At 44.3% G+C, this 20,494-nt stretch overlaps 1 protein-coding gene across 2 annotated transcripts in view; it reads left to right on the top strand.

Moving 5' to 3' along the window:
* LOC137435329 (ras GTPase-activating protein 3) overlaps nucleotides 1-20,494 on the top strand; it is a 267,088-nt gene that overhangs the window by 79,625 nt on the left and 166,969 nt on the right. For both annotated transcript variants that reach the window (XM_068129019.2, XM_068129020.2), the window contains exons 3-4: nucleotides 13,273-13,373; nucleotides 16,270-16,364. In XM_068129019.2, the coding sequence (XP_067985120.1) occupies nucleotides 13,273-13,373; nucleotides 16,270-16,364 (196 nt within the window). The remainder of the gene's footprint in view (nucleotides 1-13,272; nucleotides 13,374-16,269; nucleotides 16,365-20,494) is intronic.

Consider the following 20,494-nt stretch of genomic DNA (forward strand, 5'->3'; position numbering starts at 1 on the left):
CAAATTACAAGCTCTTGCTCCAACCTACAGAGAGCACTGCATCAGGGGCACAGCTGCACCCCCAGCAAATCATGGTACCTGCAGCCATGTGCTACATATAAAAGTAGAAGAATGATACTACCCATGGCATTGTTGCAGCTAATGGGAATTTGTCATTTAATTGTGACCTTAGCTTGGACTTGCCTTTTGATGTCCAGACGAAAGACAGGAACACACATTGATGATTTACCTTGCATATGAAATACCAGGATGACAGCTTATAGTTGGGCCAAAATTGGAATCAGAATCAGAATGAATGAGAATCAATCAAGCCAAAATCAGAATCAATGGAATCTCCTGCGATGAATCTAACTCCGAGGGCCTTTCACTCACTCACCGCAGGCAGGTTGGTGGTCTTTCTGTCTTCTACCGACTCCTCTCCGGCCTTGCCCCCCCAGCTCTCTCTGTGCTCTGTCCCCCAAATATTCCTGCAGGTCGCACAAGATCTGCCAGCAACCCTCTTATGGTTAAACTGCCAAAATCTAGGCTCTCTGCTCACCTTCACTCTTTCATTCCCTTTTTCTCTCGCCTCTGGAACAAACTCCCCCACTCCCTTCAATCCCACTCCTCCCTCCAGGTCTTTAAAACAGCTGTTCATCACCATCTCTTATCTTCCCCCATCCAAAACCGTGATCTTTTCTACTCCCGCTAATTCACCCCAGATACACTTTTTCGAAATTCCAATTTCTTTCCTGGAAGTCCTTGCAGTGTCAATATGTTTTATAAATCTCCCACCTCCCCCCAAGCCCTCTCCCTCCCACAGTTCTCTCGATGTCCCTGCTCTCAAATGTTGTTTGTGTCCTTCTCCCTCTCTCCCCATCTTGTCTACCGCTCCCCTTATTTTGTGTTTTATGTGTCGGTTTGACTTTTTGTGTGATTAATGTTCGCTCTTTCACGAGCCTCAACCTTGTATACAAAAAAAAAAATAAAAATTCAAACCCAAGCTAGCTCAGAGGAGAGTTGGCAAAAAGCACATCGTCGGATTCAACCATGCACATCAGAACGCTTTCAACAGACATGATGGCGAGGCAGTTCATCTTGTCTTGGTCCATAGTCACACGCTGCACATGCTTCACTAATTTCATTTTTGAAAAGCTCCACTCAGCCTCAAATACTGTCACATGACATGATGGCGAGGCAGTTCATCTTGTCTTGGTCCATGGTCACACACCACATATTCTTCACTAATTTCATTTTTGAAAAGCTCCACTCAGCCTCAAATACTGTCACATGACATGATGGCGAGGCAGTTCATCTTGTCTTGGTCCATGGTCACACACCACATATTCTTCACTAATTTCATTTTTGAAAATCTATGCTCAGCCTCACTGTCAAATGCAGTAACAGGAAAATTGTCAGGACAATGGTAACATTAGGAAAAGTTGCATCCAAACCCTGTCGTTTGATGAATATTAGCAGGATGGCCAAATAAATGAATGGACAAAATCACGTCAGGCTGACAGCCTGATGTTGGCCCAAAGTCAGTGTTAGCTGGGTATCTCACATTTAGCACGTTCCTATATTATAGGGGCTGCTGCTCACCATGAATGTACTCTATATCCCCACCAGAAGTGCCGTGGTGCACTGCCAGTGAATCGCTGAGAGCTGAAGGAACGAGGGAACAGTTAAAAGGGAACTGAAGGGATTGAATTGTGATGGAATCGGTGAAAACTGAAAATTGGGGAAGGGTGAGTATTGAGGGGAGTGAAGAACGAAGGAATCCTCATGAGATTGGGGAATATGCGAGAAGTGGAAGAGCGAAGTTGTTTTGTGATTGGATCTTCAATCCTTCACCATGCTAATAAGTAAAAATTACAACCTATGGCGAGGAAATGCTTCATTATTGCCATCCAATTATGACGTATGGCAATATGGCTGAAATACGGAAATATGGCCGAAATACGAAGGCATTTCCAGGAAATATCGCTAGCTTAGAGTTGCTAACGTACTTCCAACATGGCAGTTAGCTGATAAATGATTAAAAGTAAAAAGGTGAATAAAGGGAAAGTCTGAGGGCCCCCCAGGATAAAGGGTCCTTGGCTTGTGCTCCCTCATGCACTGTTGTTAATTCGGGCATGCTAACCACCATGTCCAAAGCCCCGCTGCACTAACGGAGGGCGATGGTTACATTGGTTAAAGTTTCTTCATGTTAAATTTCAGGTTAAGGTTACATTGGTTAAGGTTTCTTCAGGTTACATTAGTTGAGGTTTCTTAAGGTTACATTGGTTAAGGTTTCTTAAGGTTACATTAGTCCAGGTTTCTTAAGGTTACATTGGTTAAGGTTACATTGGTTAAGGTTTCTTCAGGTTACATTAGTCCAGGTTTCTTAAGGTTACATTGGTTAAGGTTTCTTAAGGTTACATTAGTCCAGGTTTCTTAAGGTTACATTGGTTAAGGTTTCTTCAGGTTACATTAGTCCAGGTTTCTTAAGGTTACATTGGTTAAGGTTTCTTAAGGTTACATTGCTTAAGTTTTCTTTAAGTTACATTGGTTAAGGTTACATTGGTTAAGGTTTCTTAAGGTTACATTAGTCCAGGTTTCTTAAGGTTACATTGGTTAAGGTTTCTTCAGGTTACATTAGTCCAGGTTTCTTAAGGTTGCGTTGGTTGAGCTTTCTTAAGGTTACATTGCTTAAGTTTTCTTTAAGTTACATTGGTTAAGGTTACATTGGTTAAGGTTTCTTATGGTTACATTAGTAAAAGTTTATTAAGGTTACAATGGGTTAAGGTTTCTTAAGGTTACATTAGTCAAGGTTTCTTAACCCTCTGGAGTCTACTATTAAACCATTACACACACATCGAATGCAGGAGGTGGTAATTGCGCGGTAAATTTGAATGCGGTTAGAGCCGATAAATTCGGCTTGTCAACATTTCGGCGCATGCGTGAAGCCGATAGAATCGGCTTGTAGACTCCAGAGGGTTAAGGTTACATTAGTCAATGTTAAGGTTACATTGGTTGAGCTTTCTTAACATTACATTGGTTAAGGCTTCTTAACGTTACATTGGTTAAGGCTTCTTAACATTACATTGGTTAAGGTTTCTTAAGGTTACATTAGTCAAGGTTTCTTAAAATTACATTGGTTAAGGTTTATTCAGGTTACATTGGTTGAGGCTTCTTGACATTACATTGGTTAAGGTTTCTTAAGGTTTCATTGGTTAAGGTTTCTTCAAGTTAAATTGGTTAAGGGTACATTGGTTAAGGTTTCTTAAGGTTACATTGGTTAAGGTTTCTTAAGGTTACTTTGGTTATGGCTTCTTAACGTTACATTGGTTTAGGTTTCTTCAGGTTACATTGGTTAAGGTTTCTTAAGGTTACATTGGTTAAGGCTTCTTGACGTTACATTGGTTAAGGATTATTAAGGTTATATTGGTTAAGGTTTCTTCAAGTTTCATTCGTAAATGTTTCTTATGGTTGCATTGGTTGAGCTTTTTTTATGTTACATTGGTTAAGTTTACATTGGTTGAGGTTTCTTCAAGTTACATTGGTTAAGGGTGCATTGGTTAAGGTTTCTTCAAGTTACATTAGGAAAGGTTTCTTAAGGTTCCATTGGTTGAGCTTTCTTTAGGTTACATTGGTTAAGGTTTCTTCAAGTTACATTGGTTCAGGTTTCTTCAAGTTACATTGGTTAAGGTTACTTCAAGTTACATTAGAAAAAGTTTCTTAAGGATACATTGGTTTAGCTTTCTTAAGGTTATATTCGTTAAGTCTTCTTCAGGTTACATTGGTTAAGGTTGCATTGGTTAAGGTTGCATTGGTTAAGGTTGCATTGGTTACAGTTTCTTCAGGTTACATTGGTTAAGGTTACATTGGTTGAGCTTTCTTAAGGTTATATTAAGTGTTCTTAAGGTTGCATTGGTGAAGTGTTCTTAAGGTTGCATTGGTTAAGGTTGCATTGGTTAAGGTTTCTTCAGGTTACATTGGTTAAGCTTTCTTAAAGATACATTGGTTGTCTTCTTAAAGATACAAGCACCTTTGGCAGCGATTACAGCCTCGAGTCTTCTTGGGTTTGACGTGATAAGCTTTGCACACCAGGATTTGGGGATTTTCTGCCATTCTTCTCTGCAGATCCTCTCAAGCTCTGGCAGGTTGGATGGGGACTGTTGGTGGACAGCCATTTTCAGGTCTCTCCAGAGATGTTGGATTGGGTTCAAGTCAGGGTTCTGGCTGGGCCACTCAAGGACCTTCACAGAGTTGTCCCTTAGCCACTCGTGCATTGTCTTGGCTGTGTGCTTCGGGTCATTGTCCTGTTAGAAGGTGAACCTTCGGCCCAGTCTGAGGTCCTGAGTGCTCTGTTTCAGGTTTTCATTAAGGATATCTCTGTACTTTGCTCCGTTCATTGTTCCCTCAACCCTGACCAGTCCCCCAGTCCCTGCTGCTGAAAAACACCCCCATAGCATGATGCTGCCACCACCATGTTTCACCGTTGGGATGGTATTGGGCAGGTGATGAGTGGTGCCTGGTTTCCTCCAGACATGACCCTTCGAATTGAGGCTAAACAGTTCAATCTTGGTTTCATCAGACCACAGAATCTTGTTTCTCACAGTCTGAGAGTCCTTTAGGTGCTTTTTTGCAAACTCCAAGCGGGCTTTCATGTGTCTTTCACTGAGGAGAGTCTTCCGTCTGGCCACTCTGCCATAAAGGCCAGATTGGTGGAGTGTTGCAGTGATGGTTGTCCTTCTGGAAGTTTCTCCCATCTCCACACAGGATCTCTGGAGCTCAGCCAGAGTGACCATCGGGTTATTGGTCACCTCTCCTACCGAGGCCCTTCTCCCCCAATTGCTCAGTTTGGCCGGGTGGCCAGCTCTAGGAAGAGTCCTGGTTGTTCAAAACTTCTTCCATTTAAGAATTATGGAGGCCACTGTGCTCTTGGGAACCTTCAATGCAGCAGAATTTTTTTTGTAGGCTTCCCCAAATCTGTGCCTCGACACAATCCTGTCTCTGAGCTCTGCATGCAGTTCCTTCGACCTCATGGCTCGGTTTTTGCTCTGATATGCATTGTCAGCATTGTCTTTCCACCCCAAAGCCTATTTCCTTATGTAAATCTCAACTCAAAAAAAGAAAGAAAAAAGACTACCTTCTCTGTGCTCATTCGTTTATTCATTCTTATTCGTTCGTTCGTTCTTCGACCACGTGTTTCTCCCCCATTTCCCCAGATAGATTGTCAAATTTCAATTCGTTATTTTATCGTCCATGTGGTATTGTTTGATTATAGTTAGTTTTGGTTTGAATTTCCTGTAACTCGTAATTAATTAATCGTTTTCTGCTCCTCGTGTGTGGCCTTGTAGTTGTACCCCCGTCGGTGTTTTGTTAACTTAAGTGTGTTTTGCTTGGCTCTTGGTTTTTTCCCTTCTACCCCGAACATAATACTGTCTAACGTTCTAAATCCCCACCCCCCCCACCCCCCCACACCCCCCCAAAAACAAAAACAAAAACAAAAACATTTATTTTATTTTCTCCACGTGTACTGTTGTCTCATCCTGTATTTTCTGTCCAGGTGTGCTGTTCGCCCCACCCCCATTATCTCCTTGCCATCCACCGTTTGCCCTGTTCACGTGACTCGTGGTGGTCCCTCTCGGCTCTCCCCCCGTTGGTATTTTTGTGCATATAAGATTGTTCATAGTTCTGTTTAAATATTTTTAAATATGTTTAACCTTTCCCCTTCTGTTTTTTATTCAGTGGTATATTACAACACGCTGTTTTTCTTCCTATTTAAAAGGCTTTTCTCAATTTCCTCTCCAACTCATTCCACTTCAAAAAAAAGAAATTCAATATCTTATACGTCTCCCTCACTACATGGTCTAAATTCACATTCATTCCATCCCTCCTCCATCGTTCTGAACCGGATTGCTAACTTGAAAATCACAACAAACCCAATTTGTTATCAATGTTCGTCTTTCATTAATCATCCACTTTCTAAACTCCCCTCTTGCCCCTCCCATCCAAATCCCCCCCCTTGCACCTACACTCCGAAACTTCCCCCTTGCCCCTCCACTCTTAAACTCCCCCCTTGCCCCTCCACTCCTGAACTCCCCCCTTGCCCTTCCCCTCCTAAACTTCCCCTTTGCCCCTCCCCTCCTAATCTCCCCCCTTGCCCCTCCACTCCTGATCTCCCCCCTTTCCCCTTCCCTCCAAAACTCCCCCCCTTGCCCCTCCCCTCCTAAACTCCCCCCTCACTCCTCCCCTTCAAAACTCCCCCCCAATCCCTCCCTTTCAATTCTCCCCCCATACCATTCCTCTCCAGTTCTCTCTCCTCCCCCCTCCTCCTCCGGGCTGCCTCCTCCCCACTTCGTCTCCCTTCTATCTCATACCTCCACCCCCCCAAACCTTCTACTATCCTCTGTCCCCCCTCGGACAACCCCTCACTGTGCCGCATCCCTTCACCAGCAAACCTTTCATCCTCCTCATCCTTCCCTTTCTTGGAACTCTTCTGCAACATCAGAAACACTATCGACTGCTCTCCCTACCTCCCCCTCTCATCCTTCATCTTACCCTACTCCTCCCCTCCCCTGTCCTGTACCCGATGCTCCCCCTCTCTCTTCATTAACGGTATGGACCTCAAACATCCGGGGCCTTCGCTCAAACCTGACTGATCTCTCCATACAGGTTGCTTCTGACAATCCAGACTTGATCTGCTTAACAGAGACTTTCCTCCTTCAAGATGTCTCTGATTCCTTAATATCTCTTCCTGGTTACTCCCTCCTCCGGTATGATAGACCTGAGCCTCGGCCTGGTGGTGGGGTGGCTATCTTTGTCAAAAACTCTCTTCCTCACTCTCCTTGCACTGCTCTCTTTCCTCCTCACCCGCAGGAGTACCTCTGGTTACGGCTTCCTCTCCGCTCCCACCTTTTGTTCATATGTGTTCTGTACCGTCCCCCAAACAGTGATGACTCCATCTACATTTCACTGTCTGACAACATGGACCAACTTCTATCCACTCATCCCAACTCTCTCTTCCTCATATGTGGTGACTTCAACTGTCATCATGCCACCTGGTTGGGTGTGGGTTCCTCTCTCACTAGTCATGGCATCTCAGCAAAGGACTTCTGTGACTCACTGGGATTGACACAATCTGTCAATTTCCCGACCCGGATCTCAGCCAATGGAGTATCTTCTCTTCTAGACTTGGTTATGACAAACTTCCCTGCTAATGTCTGCTGCTCTTCTTCTGCTCCAATCGGTTCTTCTGATCATGTGCTTGTCAAAGTGGACATCTCTCTGGCCATTCTCAGAGAGCCTCCTCAGCGTCGTCGAGTCTGGCATTTCACTCAGGCCGACTGGGACGGTCTTCAAGCAGCCATCAATCGTCTGGATTGGTCTCCCATCTCCACTGCCGCTGACATCAATTCTTCCTGGGAATTCTTCCAAAGCAAACTGATCTCTCTCATGCACAGATTTATCCCATCTCGCCTTCAATTGTCTTACCCTTCCTCCCGTCCATGGTACACTGAATCTTGTGGTGAGGCAGTTGCCCTGAAACAACTTGCCTTTGCCTCTTGGAAGGCTAATCCAACTGAAGGAAATCTCAGTTCCTTCCACCAAGCTCGGAACAAGTGTGTGTCTACCCTCAGGAGTGCCAGGAAGCACTATCTCTCCTCACTCAAGAATGAACTCTCAAACCTGTCTCCTTCCTCCAAATCCTGGTGGCGTCTGGTCAAATCCGTTTCTGGTGTTTGTTCCCCCTCCATCCCCTCCCTTACCTCAAATGGCCACACAGTTGACATCGCACGTGACAAAGCCGAATGCCTCAACTCTGTGCTTGCCTCGAAATCCTTAGTCCCAAACCCATCTCTCTCTGTTCCCTCCTTTCCCAGTCGAACCCAACTGCTCCTGGACTCTGTGTCCTTCTCTCCTGACAAGGTGGAGGAGTTTTTGTCAAACCTCGACTCTGATTCTGCAACTGGACCAGACGGCATCAGCCCACGGGTCCTAAAATCCTGCTCTGCCGCTCTATCTCACCCTCTCTCTGTTCTTTTCACCCTATCTTTTGCTCAAGGTCATCTGCCAGCATCCTGGAAATCAGCTAACATTACCGCTTTACACAAAAAAGGTGCAAAAACAGATCCTTGCAACTACAGACCAATCAGCCTGCTCCCAATTATCAGCAAAGTCATGGAATCCATCATTGCTTCGGATATGAAATCTTTCCTCTTCTCCAATGGCTTGATCTCTGATCATCAATTTGGTTTCAGACCAGGTCACTCTACTCTGGACATGCTGCTTCTTCTGTCTCAACAATGGATGGAGGTCCTCAATGCCAAACAGGAAATCAGAGCTGTCTCCCTTGACATATCAAGAGCCTTTGATACGGTCTGGCACCCAGCTCTGCTCACCAAACTCTCCTCCTATGGTATCCATGGAAATCTCCATGCATGGCTTGCGGACTTCCTCTCTGGTCGTAGTCAACGTGTGGCCCTGAATGGATTTCTCTCATCTCCCCTTCCTGTTCAGGCTGGAGTTCCCCAAGGATGTGTGCTGGGCCCTGTGCTTTTTCTGGTCTTTATCAATGAGCTCTCTGACTCTCTGGAAAATCCTCTCTATCTCTTTGCTGATGACTCCACTCTCTGCCGCTCCATTCCTCTTCCCTCAGATCGGCAGTCTGCAGCCTCCTCACTCTCTGAAGACCTGGACAAAATCACAGACTGGTCAAACAAGTGGAACATGTCTTTCAATCCTGCCAAATCTCACTCTCTTACTATGTCTCTCCGAAAAGATCGACTGGACAACCCTCCCATCTACTTTCTCAACAATCCTCTCCAAGAAGTTCTGTCACTCAAGCTTTTGGGTCTCACTATCTGCCATGATCTTTCTTGGGAAAACCACATTTCCAAGCTGGCCTCCAAAGCCAGTCGCCGACTGGGCATCCTCCGTCGTGCGAAGTCCTTCCTCGGCACACCTGAGCTCCTCACCACATACAAGGCTTTCATCCGCAGCTCTATGGAATACTGTTCTCCCCTATGGGCTGGTGCTCCTGCCTCACACCTGGCTCGGCTTCACGCTGTTGAATCCAAAGCTTTCAAAATCATTGGAATCTCCCGCGATGAAGCTATCTCTGAGGGCCTTTCACTCACTCACCGCAGGCAGGTAGGTGGTCTTTCTGTCTTCTACCGACTCCTCTCCGGCCTTGCTCCCCCAGCTCTCTCTGTGCTCTGTCCCCCAAATATTCCTACAGGTCGCACAAGATCTGCCAGCAACCCTCTGATGGTTAAACTGCCGAAATCTCGGCTCTCTGCTCACCTTCACTCTTTCATTCCTCTTTTCTCCCGCCTGTGGAACAAACTCCCACACTCCCTTCAATCCCTCTCCTCCCTCCAGGTCTTTAAAACAGCTGTTCACCACCATCTCTTATCTTCCCCCATCCATAACCTTGATCTTTTCTACCCCCACTAATTCACCCCAGATCCACCTTGTTTGAAATTCCAACTTATTTCCTGGAAATCCTGGCAGTGTCCATATGTTTATACCTCTCCCACCCCCCCCCCCTTCACATGCCTCCCCCCCTTCACATGCCTCCCCCCCAAAGCCCTCTCCCTCCCACAGATCTCTCGATGTCTCCATGTCTCTCGGTCCCTGCTCTCAAATGTTGTGTTTGTGTCCTTCCCCCTCTCTCCCCATCTTGTCTACCGCTCCCGATGTTATTTGTTTTATGTGTCTGTTTGTCTTTCTGTGTGATTAATGTTCGCTCTTTCACGAGCCTCGATCTTGTATACAAAAAAAAAAAAAAAAAAGAAAAAAAAAAAGCTGTGAGACCTTATATACACAGGTGTGTGCCTTTTCAAATCGTGTCCAATCAATTAAATTTTCCACAGGTGGACTCCAATCAAGGTGTAGAAACATCTCAAAGATGATCAAGAGAAATGTGAGGCACCTGAGCTAAATTTCAAGTGTCATAGCAAAGGGTATGAAATATGAATACTTATGTCAATGTGATATTTCAGTTTTTTCTTTTTAATAAATTTGCAAAACTTTCTAAAATCCTATTTTCTCTTTGTCATTATGGGGTATTGAGTGTAGATTGATGAGGGAAAAAATGAATTTAAACGATTTCAGCATAAGGCTGCAACATAACAAAATGTGAAAAAAGTGAAGGAGTCTGAATACTTTTTGAATGCACTGTAATTAAGCTCATTTGTACAAGTTTTCTGTCTTTATTGGTGAAATGTGGGGTCTGATGGGTGCTGATATTAGATTCATGAGGCGTCTGGAACATAACCCTCCTTTTTCCATTGAATTAATACTTAGCTTTGCACAGATTTGCTCTACACAAATTTTTCTGAGAATGCATCTCCCCCTCCCCCCAGGGCCGAGCACGGGCAAGGTGTAGAGTACTTTAATTTATGCTTTCAGCGCCCTTCCCTCCACCCTTTCCCGCATGTACGTTCATGTCTGTACACCCCCACATCCTCTTCCCTGACCCCGTATCCTGTTCCCATGTCCCCCCCCGCCACCCCCCTTGGATCCCATTCCCATGTCACCCCTCCTTCCCATCCCCGATCCTGTGCCCTGTACCCCGATCCAATGTCCTGCTCACTACAATCCCATGTCCTGCCACCCTCTGATCCTGTGTCCTGCCCCCTTCCAATCCTGTGTCCTGCCCCCTTCCAATCCTGTGTCCTGCCCCCTTCCAATCCTGTGTCCTGCCCCCTTCCAATCCTGTGTCCTGCCCCCTTCCGATCCTGTGTCCTGCCCCCTTCCGATCCTGTGTCCTGCCCCCTTCCAATCCTGTGTCCTGCCCCCTTCCAATCCTGTGTCCTGCCCCCTTCCAATCCTGTGTCCTGCCCCCTTCCAATCCTGTGTCCTGCCCCCTTCCAATCCTGTGTCCTGCCCCCTTCCAATCCTGTGTCCTGCCCCCTTCCAATCCTGTGTCCTGCCCCCTTCCAATTCTGTGTAATGCCCCCTTTCTGATCCCGTGTCCTGCCACCCCCCCCCCCCTGCCATGACCATGCATCCTCCTCTCCCCCCACCACCTCCCAGCCATTCGACCGTTCTCCCCTCTTGCCACCATGGACCTCCCCTCATGTCCTGACCTCTTGTCACCACCACCTGACCTCTTGTCCCTGTCCTGCCACCACAACCTCCCCTCATGTCCTGATACCCTTTTCCCTGAAGAAGACGTCAAAGAAAAGTTTTATGCTAGTTTCATGCTCATCTACACCCACCTAACCGACTATGGTTATCCCACCATATGACCAGTTACTAATTATTGTAGGCCTGAATGCCCCCATGGTGTCTGGACTGCATTGGCTTTGTGGAAATGATGATTGTATACAACTGAGGTACAAGGAATGACAATTCCATCTGCTCCAGTTTCCATCTTTATCTTGGATTCCTACCTTCAACGGATGAACATTTATCACTTCATATTGATTTCTGAAACAGCCGAACCTATAAATAACTGGACAACGAGCTGGCTTGCGATAATTCCATGTTCAAGTCTTACCATGCTTATATGGGAGTTTAAGCCCTGGCTAATGCCAATCATCGGTTGGCACTGACTGAATTACATCCGCACATCACTAAGGTGGAGATACTACTGCTGCCCAATTGATATGGTATGGGAGGGAGGCCCTTGTTCGGGATGTGGAAGTAAACAGAATTGGTTTAATATATCTGTCCACAATAATTGCTTCAGAGCACTTTGTGAACTCAGAAAGCTTCGAAGAATCTTGAGCTATTGTTTGCAAATTTGGTATACTGTCGGCTGCTTCTGAATCTTTGGTTCCAAGACTTTGTATGGAGGACTGTAGCTGTCTGCTGAGATGCGCACAGTTCTGGACAGGAAAGGTGGAAATGATGCTTAGCAGAATTGGTGCACAGGCTATTTCAGAATGAATGCCGAGAGGATCTCAAGGACTGCTATGAGGGACCTGCGAATGAAGTTGAAAACTGAGTTTGACATGGCATTCTGCTGTTAGCTTTCTGTGTGATCAGTCACTGTCTTGCATGGTTATCGATGTGGTCATGAATCATTGTTCCAATCATTTGGGCATACCTCTCGATGACTGGTTGTTTCTGGACTTTGTCTTTTGATCTCTCAATGATGACCTGCAAAAGTTGTCAGCGATCTTGGAACCTTTTGAAAATTCGGCTTGCATTATTTGCCTTTCACCTCCATAGACCAAAACTATCTTCAAAATGTTTCCTCTGAACAGCCACCCACATCGGTCTCTTTGCGGTGGTATGGTTGCATGGTGCATAGGTTCGTTTACCTTGGATCTATTATCCACTCTTCAGGTTAGTGTGGATTCAATGTCTGAATGCACATTGAAAAGGCAAGTTGCTTTATGAACCAGTTACACATGGTTTTGAGGCAACGTCACCTATCTTGACCACAAAATAGTGTATTTGCATAGACTGCAATGATATTGGTGATCCTGCTTGGCTCAGAAATGTGAATGCTACTGAAGAGAGACTCAGATGCTCTCCAAGCATTCTATACGCGGTGCCATACCAAAGGATACTTGGAATACACTGGTTAAACATCTTAGGAACACTATGTCTGTCCAGACTGGCGTAGCTGATGTACACCGATATTGCATGGAATTATGTCTTTCGGCACATCTGTTGGATGAACAAATGGTCCCAAGCTCTCTGGGCTGTCAAGCTTGTGGTCCAGACTAGCTGCAGCACAAGACTTGATCCCTCCTGGAGGTGCCCGAGATTCACGTGGGAGCGTCAGTTACGATTCAAACCTCGCATTCCAGGTCGCTTGGTTTATTACTCGTTGGAATTGTGTAGGTCATGACAACTCGCTGGTGCTCATGTTTCGTAGTAGTAGTTGTAGTAGTTGTAGTAGACTATTGTAGGAATTTCTTTATAGTTGTACGGTATTTATTATTACTATGCTTAGCCGTAGCAGCATTATCATCAAAGCTTTCCCAGCATTGTTGTTGATAATTTCATGTGTACCACGGAAGCATGAAATATATAATGTGTTGTGGTCAAATTATTCTGCAATGGATTTGAAAAAAGAAACCTTCCTTTTGTAGTTGCTTGTAAGAATGAATGCTTTTGTTTTGTTTGCTGGTAGTTTGGCAAACTTTGCTCTTGTAAAGGGAAGTTTATTTGGGAAAGGCAGTATAATTGGCACCCAGTTATTTGGTGATTATAATATTGTACATTATATATCGGAAAAAAAACGTGTATGAGTACAAATCAAGGTCAGATATTTTTTGGATCATTTAAAATAGGAATTGCAGTTTGTCATTCAAAATGTCTTCTGTTGCTTTTTTACAGCCCGTTCTTTGGTGAAGACTATTATTGTGAAATCCCAAGAAGTTTCCGGTTTCTTTCCTTCTACCTCTACGATCGTGTTCTGCGAAGGGACACCGTCATTGGTACTGGATAATAGGAAGAATGTTTTGGAGAATATACCTGTGTACATTGGGGTGCAAAAGTACGAATCCAATAGGAAATAATTGAGACGTCATGAAAATAAATAATTGTATCTTTCTCTAAGTTCTAACTTTTCTCTAATAATAAATAAATTACAGTGCATTCAGAAAGTATTCAGACCCCTTCACTTTTTTCACATTTTGTTATGTTGCAGGCTTATGCTGAAATCATTTAAATTCATTTTTTCCCTCATCAATCTACACTCAATACCCGATAATGACGGAGAAAACAGGATTTTAGAAAGTTTTGCAAATTTATTAAAAAGAAAAAAACTGAAATATCACATTGACATAAGTATTCATACCCTTTGCTATGACACTTGAAATTTTAGCTCAGGTGCCTCCCATTTCTCTTGATCATCTTTGAGATGTTTCTACACCTTGATTGGAGTCCACCTGTGGTAAATTCAGTTGATTGGACATGATTTGGAAAGGCACACACCTGTCTATACAAGGTCTCACAGCTGACAATGCATATCAGAGCAAAAACCGAGCCATGAGGTCGAAGGAACTGCCTGCAGAGCTCAGAGACAGGATTGTGTCGAGGCACAGATCTGGGGAAGCCCACAAAAAAATCGCTGCTGCATTGAAGGTTCCAAAGAGAACAGTGGCCTCAATAATTCTTAAATGGAAGAAGTTTGGAACAACCAGGACTCTTCCTAGGGCTGGCCGCCCGGCCAAACTGAGCAATCGGGGGAGAAAGGCCTTGGTAAGAGAGGTGACCAAAAACCCGATGATCACTTTGGCTGAGCTCCAGAGATCCTGTGTGAAGATGGGAGAAACTTCCAGAAGGACAACCATCACTGCAACACTCCACCAATGTGGGCTTTATGGCAGAGTGGCCAGACGGAAGCCAAACAGTTCAATCTTGGTTTCCTCAGACCACAGAATCTTGTTTCTCACAGTCTGAGAGTCCTTTAGGTGCTTTTTTGCAAACTCCAAGCGGGCTTTCATGCGTCTTTCACTGAGGAGAGGCTTCCGTCTGGCCACTCTGCCATACAGCCCAGATCGGTGGAGTGTTGCAGTGATGGTTGTCCTTCTGGAAGTTTCTCCCATCTCCACACAGGATCTCTGGAGCTCAGCCAGAGTGACCATCGGGTTCTTGGTCACCTCTCTTACCAAGGCCCTTCTCCCCCGATTGCTCAGTTTGGCCGTGCGGCCAGCTCTATGAAGAGTCCTGGTTGTTCCAAACTTCTTCCATTTAAGAATTATTGAGGCCACTGTGCTCTTGGGAACCTTCAATGCAGCAGCGATTGTTTTGTAGGCTTCCCCAGATCTGTGCCGCGATACAATCCTGTCTCTGAGCTCTGCAGGCAGTTCCTTCGACCTCATGGCTTGGTTTTTGCTCTGATATGCATTGTCAGCTGTGAGCCCTTATACAGACAGGTGTGTGCCTTTCCAAATCATGTCCAATCAATTGAATTTACCGCGGGTGGACTCCAATCAAGGTGTAGAAACATCTCAAAGATGATCAAGAGAAATGGGAGGCACCTGAGCTAAATTTCAAGTGTCATAGCAAAGGGTATGAATACTTATGTCAATGTGATATTTCAGTTTTTTTCTTTTTAATAAATTTGCAAAACTTTCTAAAATCCTGTTTTCTCTTTGTTATTATGGGTAATTGAGTGTAGATTGATGAGGGAAAAAATGAATTTAAACGATTTCAGCATAAGGCTGCAACATAACAAAATGTGAAAAAAGTGAAGGGGTCTGAATACTTTCTGAATGCACTGTATGTCTCTCTCAAATGTATTCCCTCTTCATTTATTCTGTAAAGACAAAGTGTTAGTCAATAATAACCATGATAAACTAGAACGGCACTCAGTAGAGAGCATACCTGTGCCAGGCTGAACAGTTTGCATTTTGTATCCCATTGATAGGCCGGATCTGGATCTGGACCTGAACTAAAATCTAATCGGCTTGTTTTTTGTCAACTAACCAACTTTATCCCCCAAGTTTTGCCATAATTCGTCCATGTTTTGAGATATCGTGAGATGCCTATTTATCATATTTGGTTCTAGTTCTCAATGGTGAAGAATCACTTCAAAAATTATTGTCCAGATCTGAGTCTTCACCAAAATCGAATCAATTTGTCCTTTTTACACACCCAACCTGCCCACCAGGTTTCGTCCAAATCTGTCCATAACCTTTTGAGACATCCTGCTCACTGACAAATAGACGGTGGCGGAGGTAATTAAAGAACATGGATACATATCTTCATCATTATGGCAAATTTGTGTTTGTAATCGTGATTTGCAAAAGATTTGCATCGATTTAAGTGGACTCGTACATTTGCACCCACTGTGTATATATATGTATATATATATATATGTATATATATATATATATATATATATATATATATATATATATATATATATGTATATATATATATATATATATATATATATATATATATATATATATATATATATATATATATATATATATATATATATATATATATATATATATATATATATATATATTCTAGTTTCATGCTTCATAATTTGATCTTTTTTGTACTTGATGGATTTTTTTTATGACCTGCCCCAACCAAAGATTCAATTCGCTTAGGTTTCTTGAAGTCTGTAGGACAAATTCCTGTTCAAGAACATGTTTGTTTTTTATTTCTTGCCTCAAATTCTAGAATTTGTTTTCACAAATTTTCATTAAAAGGGTTTGATAAATAATAATTATTGATTTTTATTTGTGTGGTATTTGCTTTTGTGTCATGTCATGGTAAAGCAGTGATTTCATTTTTGACTTCATGTTAGATACACTTTCTTTCCTAATGATGAAACTTATCTGTTGGCTTGGTGAATGCCTGGATGCATAGGTAAAGTGGCCATTGACCGCGAGAAGCTCTCAATGTACAATGGCAAGGACACGTGGTTTGCAGTGCAGCAGGTGGATGACAATTCAGAGGTGCAGGTATGGAGTGTGACACCTCTAAAGGACACAATTATAACTAAAGCATATTCTTTTTCGGCAAGTTGTCGATTAATGTCACATAGTTTACATATTTCCGATTTGAAAATTAATGACCCAGGAGTATATATTTTAAGTAACTACCTTATTTGGTTTTGGTTGTTGTAAATATGACCCATTTGTATGCTTATTTAATACATAAGGTTTGTTCATTGGGAAAATCGATTGAATTAATGTTTAAACACCCAGTGTTGATGCCTGAAGCTATTTTTTTCATCGACACCAGTTGAGGATCATGGTTTTGGATCAAGAGGTACGATCCTCTCAGAATACAATGGGGGTGGCATTTTGTCACACGGCAACGGGGAACAGCTCTCGCTCTTCCTCAAAATCCCTTTATATGGGGTAAGACCATCTGGTACTGAGCTGCTGCTCCTCTATGTTCACAACATTCCTCCACCACCATCTATCACCATCCATCTCTCTGCACTCTCCATCCACCTCCACCTTTCTGACATCCCTCTTCACACAATTCTCCCAACTCATCTGCGCAGTTAAAGTTTTCCCATTTTTCTCCTGCCTCATTTACAATGCATCTGCTCTCTTCAGAAGTCTATCTTCTACCATCCACATGAGGTGCTCTACTAACTTCAGCCAGCTCTTTTCCGATCTCCCAGTCAAGCTCATCTGAAAAAGACGGATTTCCTCATCCAGTTTGTCCATCCTTCTTCTATCCACCCTCATCATGCCCGCAATCCTCCTGACTCAGTTGTTCTTGTAGACCCTCAGCTTCTTTTGTTGCTGTTTTGTCAGTGCCACCATCTCCAGACTGTAAAGATATATGCTGGTATTTTGCACAAGACAGGACTTTTCCCTTTCAACGTCCTTGATATCTTCCTTTCTGTCATAAAAACCCTACACTTCCCTTCATGCATTTGTAACCACTTGTATCCTCCTCCGTACCTCTTTCTCCAAACTACCATCAACGGTTACTATTCCAAGGAGGTACACAAATCTATGTCCCTGCTTTAGCTCCCCCTTAAACTTGATATTTAATTAATATATGTGCTCGGAGAACAGCCAGACAATATAAAATTGCACAAACATATATTGCTTGTCTGAGAAAAGTGGTGACAGAAAGGGAAAGGGGTCAGGAGAATAAGGTTCATGCAGGTAAGTAAGGTCAAGGAATAAGTCAGTTCATTAAGAACAGAAGAGATTGGGAGTGGGTGTTGCAAAATCCACCAGATGGTAATGGGCAACAGTCTTGTAAAATTAGAATGAAGTGCACAAGACGAAATTGATCACTCCCATATTGATTGATTTTTCATTTGCTGATATAATGTACATCACCATGGTGCTGATACATGCTTGCCCCCACGGTGCTGATAAAACGCCCATATCAGCAGGTGCTGATAAAACGTCCATATCAGCAGGTGCTGATAAAACGCCCATATCAGCAGGTGCTGACAAAACGTCCATACCAGCCCGTGCTGATAAAACGTCCATACCAGCCCGTGCTGATAAAACGTCCATACCAGCAGGTGCTGATAAAACGCCCGTATCAGCAGGTGCTGATAAAACGCCCATATCAGCCCGTGCTGATAAAACGCCCATATCAGCAGGTGCTGATAAAACGCCCATATCAGCCCGTGCTGATAAAACGTCCATACCAGCAGGTGCTGATAAAACGCCCATATCAGCAGGTGCTGATAAAACGTCCATACCAGCCCGTGCTGATAAAACGTCCATACCAGCAGGTGCTGATAAAACGTCCATATCAGCAGGTGTTGATAAAACGTCCATACCAGCAGGTGCTGATAAAACGTCCACATCAGCAGGTGCTGATAAAACGTCCATATCAGCAGGTGCTGATAAAACGTCCATATCAGCAGGTGCTGACAAAACGTCCATACCAGCCCGTGCTGATAAAACGTCCATACCAGCCCGTGCTGATAAAACGTCCGTACCAGCCCGTGCTGATAAAACGTCCGTACCAGCCCGTGCTGATAAAACGTCCATACCAGCCCGTGCTGATAAAACGTCCATACCAGCCCGTGCTGATAAAACGTCCATACCAGCCCGTGCTGATAAAACGTCCATACCAGCCCGTGCTGATAAAACGTCCATACCAGCCCGTGCTGATAAAACGTCCATACCAGCCCGTGCTGATAAAACGTCCATATCAGCAGGTGCTGATAAAACGCCCATATCAGCAGGTGCTAATAAAACGTCAATACCAGCAGGTGCTGATAAAACGTCCATACCAGCAGGTGCTGATAAAACGCCCATATCAGCAGGTGCTGATAAAACGCCCATATCAGCAGGTGCTGATAAAACGCCCATATCAGCAGGTGCTGATAAAACGCCCATATCAGCAGGTGTTGATAAAACGTCCATATCAGCAGGTGCTGATAAAACGTCCATACCAGCCCGTGCTGATAAAACGTCCATACCAGCCCGTGCTGATAAAACGTCCATACCAGCTCGTGCCGATAAAACGTCCATACCAGCTCGTGCCGATATAACGTCCATACCAGCAGGTGCTGATAAAACGTCCACATCAGCAGGTGCTGATAAAACGTCCATATCAGCAGGTGTTGATAAAACGTCCATATCAGCAGGTGCTGATAAAACGTCCATATCAGGAGGTACTGATAAAACGTCCATACCAGCTCGTGCTGATAAAACGTCCATACCAGCTCGTGCTGATAAAACGTCCATACCAGCTCGTGCTGATAAAACGTCCATACCAGCCCGTGCTGATAAAACGTCCATACCAGCTCATACTGATAAAACGTCCATCCCAGCTCGTGCTGATAAAACGTCAATACCAGCTCGTACTGATAAAACGTCAATACAAGCTCGTGCTGATAAAACGTCCGTACCAGCCCGTGCTGATAAAACGTCCATACCAGCTAGTGCTGATAAAACGTCCATACCAGCTGTTACGTGTTCCTCCCCGACCTCCTGGTCTCGGTATACCTCCGAACCCCGAGAGGAGCCACGGCAGAAAAATACGTTACTCTGGGTTAGAAAGCAATCGTGAAACCACACCCATGATTATAAACAAACAAATATTGTATTGAAAATCACACCAGAATAACGGTACAACCAATGCAATAGCAATCAAAAGTACACTTCATACATCTTATGATGGTACCATCAGCTAACAGGCATAAGGTAACTCACTGCATTCCCAGTGAGTGAAAAGGAACCCTCCTCAATGTCTCTATAACTCCAAGGTGATCCCCTCTGGCGAGTAGTGATGAGACGATGAGGCGAGTAATGAAGCGTAGGCAAAGGTTAGACAGTCACGTGGTCCAAACCAAAGGTAAACGGGCAGCGGGATGGGAGGTCCCAAAGGCCCCCTCCAGACATGCACGTTCACAGCTCAATCAGCAAACCACAACGTAATTGGAGACGAAGCGGTCACACACACACATCCCCGACAGACGGTAGGATGTTGGGGTAAAGCTGACGCGAAGCAAAACCTTTGTAAGTGTCCGAAGCGCGAGGTTGAAAATGGCCGACGGCTCTCACTTGAGTCGATGCGACTAGGCGAGGATTCGTCGAAATCTCAGCGCCCAAACCTGACCGCAGATTTCTCAATTCCAGCGATACTTCCTATCGCCAGATGTCCTTTGAAGGAACTCAAAATTCCCTCGCGACTTTCGGTAGACCACGCTCGCTACGGAGCCTCGACGTCACGAGTCTGCTCCGACTTTTTTTTCCTCACGCCTTCCTCGTCCTCTTCTCTCTCGTCGTCTTCCGGTTCTCGATCCGGCTTCCTGTCTCTTTTTTATCACGAGCGCTTTTAACCGTTTAACCACAATAACCATTTCCTTTAAACAACAATAACCATAATACCTAGAACCATAAATGTCTCAAGTGGATGAAAACCACAACCACGGAAGTGCCGAATCCGTAACACAGCCCGTACTGATAAAACGTCCATACCAGCTCGTACTGATAAAACGTCCATACCAGCCCGTGCTGATAAAACGTCCATACCAGCTCGTACTGACAAAACGTCCATATCAGCCCGTGCTGATATAACGTCCATATCAGCAGGTGCTGATAAAACGTCCATACCAGCTCGTGCTGATAAAACGTCCATACCCGCTCGTGCT

This window comes from Myxine glutinosa, chromosome 9 (genome assembly GCF_964187855.1).
Source record: "Myxine glutinosa chromosome 9, kmMyxGlut1.1, whole genome shotgun sequence".
NCBI lineage: Eukaryota > Metazoa > Chordata > Myxini > Myxiniformes > Myxinidae > Myxine > Myxine glutinosa.